The sequence below is a fragment of the Centruroides vittatus genome, unplaced genomic scaffold, assembly GCF_030686945.1.
Source record: "Centruroides vittatus isolate TY-2023 unplaced genomic scaffold, ASM3068694v2 scaffold_2707, whole genome shotgun sequence".
Taxonomy (NCBI): Eukaryota; Metazoa; Arthropoda; class Arachnida; order Scorpiones; family Buthidae; genus Centruroides; species Centruroides vittatus.
The window spans coordinates 905,177-916,007 of NW_027122692.1; the positions used below are offsets into that span (position 1 = coordinate 905,177).

The 10,831-nt window shown below is 28.8% G+C and overlaps 1 protein-coding gene across 4 annotated transcripts in view; it reads right to left on the reverse strand.

Annotated features, from left to right (window-relative positions):
* shep (alan shepard) overlaps nucleotides 1–4,915 on the reverse strand; it is a 205,514-nt gene extending 200,599 nt beyond the window's left edge. For 2 of the 4 annotated variants that reach the window (XM_067285516.1, XM_067285514.1), the window contains exon 1: nucleotides 4,626–4,915. In XM_067285516.1, the coding sequence (XP_067141617.1) occupies nucleotides 4,626–4,631 (6 nt within the window). In that variant the 5' untranslated portion in view covers nucleotides 4,632–4,915. The remainder of the gene's footprint in view (nucleotides 1–4,625) is intronic. The other 2 variants (XM_067285517.1, XM_067285515.1) reach the window with 2 other exon arrangements.
* Between the last annotated feature and the right edge of the window lie 5,916 nt (nucleotides 4,916–10,831).

The following is a 10,831-nucleotide window of genomic DNA, read 5'->3' on the forward strand; positions in this document are numbered from 1 at the left end:
AAAGATTTTCAAACATTTTCATATAATTATAAAATATTTTCCTGAATATAAAACAAAATTATATTGAATTTAATAGTTAAAACATTCAAATACAACACAACAGAATTTTTTTAAAAAAATACATGTTTATAATAGAATATCTAATTATCAGATTTGATACAAAATTATAATAATTATAATCTTTAAAATTTTCAATTATTTTTTTTTCATTTTTATCCTTATTTTAATTCTAGACAACAGTGATTTAATCTTTACGTACTTGTTTGTGGTGTATTGTGCAACGTTTTGCCGACGTTTTCTTTCCCTTTCATCATTGCGACAGTGTTTTAAAGTGAACTGATGCATACTTTCGAAAAATTTGGTCCATTTTATATGAGATTCAATATAAATCAATAAAACTTTAGCAAATTGTGTATTTTTAATTAATAATAAATGATTTTCTTACGTTGATCTATAATTTTTACACACTAATCAAAAATTTGAAATGAATTCTTATTTACAAAAGTGAGTTACAGAAATCACTGATACAAAATGTTATCACTTAATTATATACTTTGTACATGCCAATACAATACTAATTTTCAAATGTTTTAAGGCAATTTAATCAATCTTTCATAAATGTCTTTGCAAGAAAACTAAAAGAATATTATAACTTTAAATTGAAGAAATATTTAAAGTGTCTTCTCTACTTTTCTAATATCATCATAAAGATTTATATCAGACAAAAGTTTAAGAGCGCTGTCTTTCAGTGTTAATAAAGTTTTGACGAATAAAGCACAAAAATAGAAAATCCGCTAGAGGATGGTCGAGGTGTGTACGGATTGTTTCTTATTTATCGTTTAATGCGTTTTTATGCCATTAAATAAATGTGAAATCGGAAATGGAAAAAGCAAAATTAAAGTTAGACAAGGAAATATACGACTTGTCTGTATTAAAAGAAGCTGCACTGAAAAGTAGTCAGTTAACTGAAGGAATGAGCAGTCTTAGTCTAAAACTAAAAATCTTTTAGTCGAAAAATATGGAATTTTATTCCGATAATGGAAAGAAAAAACACTTTGAACGTTTCTTTAATTTGCAGTTCTGAGATATTACTAGTCTTTTTTTCCTTAAACATGTTCTCATCAAATTTGATATAACAGGGTACAGAACTATGAGTACATACTACTACAAAAACTACATTTATTAAATGTTGTTTATTATTATATAAATGAATTAAATGCAAATTAATTGATGCATTGATAAATGCATTTCTACAATAATTCATAAATTCTTTATTAAAGTTAATTATTTAACATTTTAGCTAATAATAATGATATCTATTTATTAATGGTTAATTTTATAGCTAAGATATTTATTTATAATCACAAAGATAAAAATAAAAAAAAAATATGCTATAAATAATACTAGGAGGTATAATTAAGAAAAATTAAAACTCTAGAATTAAATTAAAATAAAATTTTTATTAAATTTTATCTTTCCTCCCAAAAGTTTGATTTTACTCAAAAATTTTGTTTGTAAATTTAAAACATGTTCAAATTACGAAAACAAATTGCTAATTTATAGCAAAAAATTTAATGTAAATTATTCGAATAATTCAAATCCATTTAAAAATTTTAACCAGATCTGTATCAACTGAAAACAAAAGAATAAAATTACAATTTTGTTGCACTGTGTCTATGTTAATGTTTACAAACAAATAGGAAAATCTAATAAAGTCCAAAATTGCTTGAGTATTGTGTTAAAAATGTAATTTTCTTTTATGAATCTTTAGCACATTTTACATTCAATGTAATAATAATTCAGTTTAAATTACTCCTAGACTATTTGCTTCCATTAACTGAAATTCTAAACTTTTGTTTTTCAGGATATCAATAAACTATGTAAATTATGTATCAAAAATTCAATAATATTTCAATGTAAAAGCTTATAATTTACTTTATATTATTTAATAACTTCCTATATTACAAAGAATCTAAACTGATAAAAACCGAAGTTCAAAACTTATAAATCTATATATTTTTATCAATAGCTTTCTATATATAAATTTATTCTATTTTTATTCATTCAATCAATCTCTATTTTAAAAATTGAGCAGGACAAATACACGTTAATAAATTTATAATGAATTCTGTGTTTACTCGGGAGGAAAACAATTGTAGCTCCAAGAGAAAACCGTCGGAATTATTGGAAGAAAAAAAAAAATGCCTTTAGAACAAATGCACAAATAACTACGTTAGCCTCTTCATAACGTTAATCATCAAATATCTAATTATTCAAAAACTTTTGTATATAAAACTTCATTATTTATGATTAATAGGGTCTTCTACAATCAAATTAATTCAGAAGATCAAGATAACATATCGTCAACAGTTACAAATAATGTATTTTCCATTTTACATATTAATTAGTAACTAACATTCCACAACTTCAGTAAGACTTCTACAAATTTGTTTATCAGATAACAAAATGATATAAAATGCACAAATAAGTATTCAAATATTTATTTTTGCCACTTAGATAAGTATTAGATCCTCTTAAAATTAATATAAAATAATTTTTCTTAATCACAATACTATGATTCACATTGAGATATATAACTACAGTATCGAAACTCTTTTTGTAAACAATATTTGCATGTTTTATTAAAACTATTTGAATATATTTTAATTGTTTAAGAATGAAATTGATTTAAAAAGTTTCACACTTTAAGAAAAATTAAAGTTTTATCCCACTTTTATCAAATTTAATGTACAATTTCAAGACGTGTGATAGTTCAATTATATTCTTTCAATAGTTTATCATCTTTAGTAGGATAATAAATATTAGTTCTCGGTGATTGTGTCAATATAGTTTATCATCTATTACAAAAAATAAAAATTAAATCTAATCGCCATTCACCTAAAATCAACCCCCATATTACATAAAAGTTGATTTATATATGATACATGTATTCATGTTAAATTACATTAATAGTCATTAAATGAATAAAATTTTACTTAAATTTACTGAATACATTTTAATCATTTAAGAAAGTAAATTAAATTTAAAATTTTGTGTTTTGCTTAGAAAAAAAGCAATTTTTATCCCACTTTTACCATATTTACAGATATGTGATAGTTTGATTTATTTTTCCAATCACTTATAATAATTTAAAATGGAAAAACAAGAAAATTTAATCATCAATTAGAAAAAATCCTCTTTCAAATTACATTTGCTATCACTAATATGTACATAATACACAATGTACTGTACAGTACAATACACTGGATGGAAGTTACTTTCGGATAAGTTGTATGCATATGCATTTATTAACTTCGACAGTATATTGGCACAAATTATATCAATAATTAATAATTAATTAATAGTATATTCTAAACATTTAAAAGAGCAAACTAACTTAAAAAAAATTCGATTTTGCTGAAAAGAAATGTAATTTTTGTATATAATTTGAAAATTTACAACGGTTTCTCTTACATTTTAGCAATAATCTATTACCATCTACCATCAAAAAATTCATTCATCATTCATCTAAAATCAACCCCCAAATTACATACAACTATCATCAGTAGCACGTCTATATGATACATATATTCATACAAAATTGCTTTCGTAGTCATTAAATGAATAAAATTTTACTTAAATTCTCTCACTGAATACATTCTAATCATTTAAGAGAGCAAATTAAATTAAAACTTTGAAAAAAAAGAAAGTTCCATCCCACTTTTATCATATTTAATATATTTAAAGAAATGGACAGTTCTGCTAAGTTTTTCAATTATTTATAATCTAAAATGGAAAAACAAGAACAAATTTAATCATCAAATAATTAAAATCATCTTCCCCAAATTACAATTACTATCTGTAATGTGTATATAATGCATAACGTACGCCGAGTGGAAGTTACTTTTAGCTAAATCGTACACATATAAGTATGCATACATTAACTTAAAGTAACTTCTACAGTAAAATGATACAAATTAACAAATGAATGAACAGTGTATTCTAATAACTTAAAAGAGCAAACTAACTTAAAAAATTCATATTTTGATGGCTAAAAAGTGCAATTTTTATAGAATTTCACATATAATTTAAAGATACATGACAGTTTCACTTACATTTTACCAATAATCTGTAACCTGCCAGCAGAAAGAAACTAAGAATTCACTCATCATTTATCTAAAACCAACCCACATCAGCAGCGCACACACACACACACACACACATATATATATATATAAACCCTATACAAGCATGCAGGTACAAATTACCTTAACATTTAACAAAATTACGAACTCCAAACCATCAATGAAGAGATTTAAAGTACCCTTTCCTTATCATAATCATGATTTAAATAGGCCTAAAAAAAAAAAAAAAAAAAAAACTAATCTGCAAAACTTAAATAAAAATTGTATAAACCGCGAAACTAACTTTTAAACATTATTAAGTTTGTGTATGATGTCACACACGAATGTGACGTCGAGGAATTGTGTTTTATATACGCGAATATAATTAGTTGTATGGAGGTATAATGAGATTTTTTCGCTGGTTTATTGATTCTTAAGCGAGTAACGAAGCGATTTATCGAGTTTTTTTCATAGTTAAAACGAATTATTAATTAAACAAACCTTCATAATCGCAACGAGATGACTTCGGTCGTCCGAATTTTTCTTCCTTTTTAGCGATGCTTTTGTGTTGTAAAAATCCGATAAAATCCTATTCCTTATTAAAATCGTTCGTAATCATTCCCAAAACATAAACAAAACACTAATCAACAAGAAACTAACTTTCTTTTCGTTCTCATTTGAATAAAACCAACCAAAAACCGCAAAAAACCGACTCCACTACGATCGGCGTTGACGACAGCACGTTCTTTAGTCAACGCCGCTCGCGCGCCGAAACGCACATCCGCATGCAACGTCGTCTGCGTTGACAATCCAACTAGCCTCTAACCGTCTCGGATATAAACAATTTTTTAAAAAACTCGATAATTATTGGGTGAAAAATTTTAATAAAATTAATTTCGTTAGTTAAATTGTCTGAGTTTTAAAAATCTGTTAAAATTCGTACGCAATTCCTTTCGATTTTTATCTCGCCTCGCCCTCTAACTGTAATTTTATTAATCGGTTACCATTTCGATACCCGGATAGAGGCTAGTAGGATGATACTGTTATTTAAAAAAATATATATATATATATATATTTTCGTAATTGTAATTGATTGCTTTTTGTCGACTCATAAATATCGAATTTAGTTTTATTATTTTTTTATTTTTATTCGATTTATTAATAAGTAATTATAGTTGAAATCGTTCGTATTTTTATTTTATTTTTTTAACTTTAGTCGATGGTAGATGGCTCGAGCATCGAGGGCGCGCAACCACCTGGCATGTGCATCATCTGTCCGGAGTTTAGTTAACGGTCGGTTTGCCGTTACTTTTTAGCCTCGGCTAGCGTTTTTCGAGTGGAGAAACTTGATTAAAATGAAGAATTCCTCCCGAAATTTCATTTTAACCAAGTTTCAAAGTTAAATGTCGACATGGAACTTGCGCACTTTATACGAAATCGCATTCTTTCCCGTTAGGAAACGTGTTAACCAACTCGATTTTCCTAGAAGCGTGTAACTTGAATTAATTACAATTAAGTGATAAGGTGATACGCCTGTTTAATTAGTTAAAAGTTAATTCGGTTTGGCTTTAAAATTAACTCAAGTTCCTTCTAAAGTTATATAAAACGTAACATTAAGAGGAATTTAAAACCAGTTAATTGGTCAAGAAACTCAGGTTCAAATTCCATTTCAATTAGTGAAGAAAGACATTGATCGATTTAATTAATTGATCAATCCCTTGATCAAATTTAATTAATTGATCAAGGGCGATTCAAATCACGCGAGAATCGCAAAAAAAAAAACGTGTTATTTACATCTACATTGGAGGGTGTATGGATCGGTTACGTGAGAGACGGGCGTACTTGCATACTGTATGCTTTCAAAGATACAAAGGGGTTTAATGACTCAGCAGTATAGTTTACACATTTCTAAATGTGCGAGATAAAAGTAACAGCTACACGTTTGCAGCTTATAAGATAGATGAATCACTTAAACGTACACGTCACACAAAATTACGTTTCATATCGATTAAATATGTACATTATTTCAAATGTACCCATTAATTTAAGAAGCATCTTCGACTGTTTAGAATAAAAATTTCTAGAACGTTTATCTGCTTGAAGAAACCCCCAAAATTGCGACCTTGTACACTCAACCATGGATATCAGTTACAGCCTTAAAACATTTTACACGACGCTTTTGTTCTGTTTTATGGCAATAACTGAGAGTTATCGCTAGCAAACCGGATAAAGATCCTTACAATAACTTTTTTTTTTTTATCATCCTGTCTGAAGCCAAAATCACATTTATACAAAATTTGACTTGGAAAATGTAAAATTGTATGAGATAATCTTAATTATATGTTCCGTTGATCATAGAATAGATACGCTTCCTTCACTTCACTTCCTATATATTAAAGTCTATTTATGCAAAGCTTACTCAAGGACTTTTATTATTTTTTTAAATATATAAATTGCAAAATATTCTTATTAAAAAAAAATGGCATAAACTTATTTCCTGCATAGCTGAGCATCAAATTTTCATGGAATAATGCCTCCGTTAATTATCGTGACTCTTAAAAAGGTAACACAATGCATTTAAGTCGAACATTTAAGTTCACACTATTTAAATACGCTTAATAACTTTGTTAATTGGGCAAATTTTGCCCTTTCTGGCTTATATTATTTTTATAGCAACTTATCATTTAAAAATACCTGTCTACTCTCTTCTTATTGAACACAGGAATTTTACTAAAATTTATCACTTTAAATGCTATTTTTTGAGAAGTGCTGTATAATGGCCTTGTTGTCCATCCGAAAATTGTCTGAAAAGAACTTTCTTACTAGTAAAAGGGGTAAATTATATACAGAAATATGTACACGAAGAGAGCCTTTGACATTTGAACCAGAGCCGCATCCAGAAGATAAATATCCTAGTTCAATCTGGATGTGCATATTCTGTAATGTTGCAGATAACACTCGGACCATTATTGCAATTTATAGCTTTCTATGTAAACCTCTTTAGTTAACTCGAACACCTCATTAAGCCTCATGACTTTAAGAGCCGCGATGCTCAATTTGACTAAATATATAGAACTTATAATCTATTTTTGATCCCGGCACACTTAACTGTCAACGACTTGTCACATAAGGGGGGTAAATTTAAAAATTCGGGGACATTCCTAGTTATTTTTAGGTACTCAGTCAATTTTTATAAACCTTATAAACGTAGCTTCAAGGTTAAGATCAACATAAGCTTAATCTCATATTCCTCTATAGTATATCTGCATTTTGAGTGTGTGATCTACATACAGTTGTGTCCTAAGAGCGTGACTCATTCTTTCGCTTACCAGCGCGACAACTTTAGTCCATCAAAAGTAAAGAACTGCCTTTCTAGCTTCCGTCCATTTAAGATGGCCTTTAAACACCACGATGCTTTTAAATATGAGCAAGAAATGTAAGTAGCAGCACCTTGAAACAAACAACTAATAAATTAAGCGCGGCGAAAAAGAACTTGAAGGTCAAATACCATTAAATTATATCATAGCGTATGATATTAGTAAGCCACGTGACTTGTTAAAAACGTTAAACTGAAAGAAGTTCATGCCATATCTTATGCCCTAGTAACAATATCTGCTAAAAATTACTATAGTTTCTGGTAATCAATGTCACAAGAAGTATTAAAAATATGCTGTAACTCACTCAATTATGGCTCATTATGTAGATGTAAAAAATTAAATGTGTAATTTTGTGAGTATGGTAGTCGTTTATACTGCTATAGAATAAAGTAAGTTTAAGTTTAATGTTAACCATTAAACACGCTTTAAATTGCAATTATTTCAGTAAGAAATGAGGCTCACACGCTATTCATCAGTTACTTATCAAGCTTAACAATTAGTTAAATATGACTTATCAGTAACACAGCATAATTCTCAATAAAATGTGTATCCACGTAGAGAAATTAGACTATTTATGAGCCTTATTGTAGGCTAACAAACATTTTCGATTGTTGCAACTTAATTAAAAAGATAGCAACGAGCTTATCTTAAGAATACATCACAATTACATTGTTTAGCAATCATGAATGCCTTAGTTAGGTCCTACTTTGTAGCCAGAAGAGAATGTTAATGAAATAACATAATGAACAGCATTACATTTTTTTAGTATTTAATAAATTGCACGAGAGTGTAATTTGGAAAAACCCGTGCCAATTAACATAAGCCATAATAATTACGGTCACGCGTAATTAAAAAATTACATACGTACCAATAAAAACTTTGTTATATTTGTAAAGAAAAAGCTAGTTAAGTGCCCTAATTCATGTTTTATTATAATTAGATGCTTTAGAAGTAGTAGTAAGGGTATGTTGCGCTGTAAAGCGGGCACGACAACAACACTTGATACGTTTATTAGAAATTTTACTGAACGAGTAAAAGAGGCATGAGTAATGAGTACGTGTAAATAAATTAAAATTAAGAAAAAGCAAGTTAAGTATCCGTTGTACACGTTGCAAGTATTATACAACTGCACAAAAATGGCGGCTTTTATAACTCGAAATTACTCAGGAAGAAATAATTCGAGTTTAAAGATCTGTGGTTTTTTCCTTGGTTCAGGAATTCCCCTTTGGCTCTTCCGGTTTCCGTTTTCAACGAAGAAAATTAAATACTTTAGATTAAAAAAAAAGAAAAAAACAATTAAGAGGGTGTGCTATCCCCATAATCTCAAACATGCCATCTGCTGATGTAATTTTCAATATATTAAAAAATCACAGATAAGCAATATTATTAATCTATTTTGAATTTAAATTTAAAATGCAAACATAATTCGATTAACCGAGCGATAACTTAAAAAAAAATAAATAATATTAATAAAAATTATAAATTTTTATTTTTGATTGACCAAACGATATTTAAACAATTCCCTACGTCATACGTTACGTCATAACTATGTCAAGTTTATTTAAATTTATTTATCTTTATCAAAATTGAACTTTTATAGATTATAAATTACCAAATTAATTTACGAAATTTAAATAAAATTATCATTTATTTAGTCGAGAATGGATCCGGTTTGTACAAATAAATTTTAAAAATAATTATTGTTGGTTATCGTTTGGTCTCTTGTACAGTACGTTAAACGTAGTTTTTTAAATATTTTTTTCGATAGGATAATGAAATAAAACCTAATTATAAATATCCGTAAGGAGACCTTGAACTAAGAAAAGTGTCATTCCCCGTGACGTCACTCAAACGCGCGGTGAATTTTAAAATCATGAGGAGACGTCATACATCACGTGATCGGCGATCATTCGCAAATTCGTTTAATCGTAGCTGAATAACGACAATATTTTATTTCTATTTATAAAATGAATTGTATTTTTATAAATTAGACTTAATCATTTATTTAACGTAAATTATATTAAACGTTCCGTGTCGTCACTACGATACGTTAAAGCATATTTTAAAAAGTCGAAACGAAGTTAAAAAACATATTTTTCCAGCTTGAATTCAATTAGAGTCGAGAAAGTTGGTGACTAATTCTCGATAGTGTCACCGGAGAACGCTTAACCCTTCGATGATAAAGAGTAACAGAAGTTGACGTCATTAATGAGAAATGCAGTCACATGATCAGCCACATGTGCTATGTCGGACGTAACCCCGAAACACGTGACGCGTGTCCTTACACTCACTTTTGAAGAGATGTAGAGGGGGGGTTGGCTTGTGCTTAATTCGGAAAGGAAAACGGGGGAATGAATTCATCTTCCGTTCAAAGAGGAAAGCCAACACCGGCACCACTTGTTAACAGAATCGGTATGAAATTTTTTTTTTCGCGACTTGTCTTCACCGAGTTCGTTCTCCATGATGATGTACAGTACTCATCGATTATTGGACGATTTAAATTTTCAAATAAATTCTGACCAATCAGGCGCGTAATTTTATATAAGGAAACCCGGTGAGGATTTATTATTATTATTTTTTCCGTTTCTGCAGAAAGAAAAAATAAAAAATCGATTAATCATCATTGTCGATCAAAATCGATAAAATTTAAACGTGACGATGTTTAACCAGTAATAATCCTTCAGAAAGGTCAAAATAATATTACTAATGGCGTCTTTGGACCGTGTAAAATTCGCTTCGAACCGATAGACAAGGAAAATAAGTTCTAAAGCGAAAATATTCCGGATGATAAACGACTTTTCCTTAGGTTAAAGCACCCCAAAAATTAATTTAACGATGGTAAAAGTGACGTAAACGGCTAAATTTCGACGTCAGAGTTGTAAGATAACCTCCAAATGTTTATGGTTTTCATGGAATTTTTGTGGAATTCTTCACTAACTATGTTCGCTTCCGACACCAATATGGAGCCGGGAAACGGGTGCGGAGCTTCATGAGGCCTGTCAACTAGTTGACATTCACCTTGACCTCGTTCCACACTCATAACTAGGAAGAGGGAAATTCTCAATTCGAGAAGAAGCGTTTTTTTTATATTTTTTTCTTTATCGACAATGCAGCTTAACGACATGCTTCCGTCTTAAGGAAAGTCCGATGACGAAAACACCACGTGACTCAATTTCCAATTACAGTAATTTGTAATCGGTGACGTCACGGAAAGACGATATAGACTCGTTATTACGAAGATTAGTTTATTTTAAATAAATAAATTTAAAAAAAATAAGGTGCATCAAAAGAGTAAAATGCATAAATGTAGATCAAAATAACAAGAAGAAA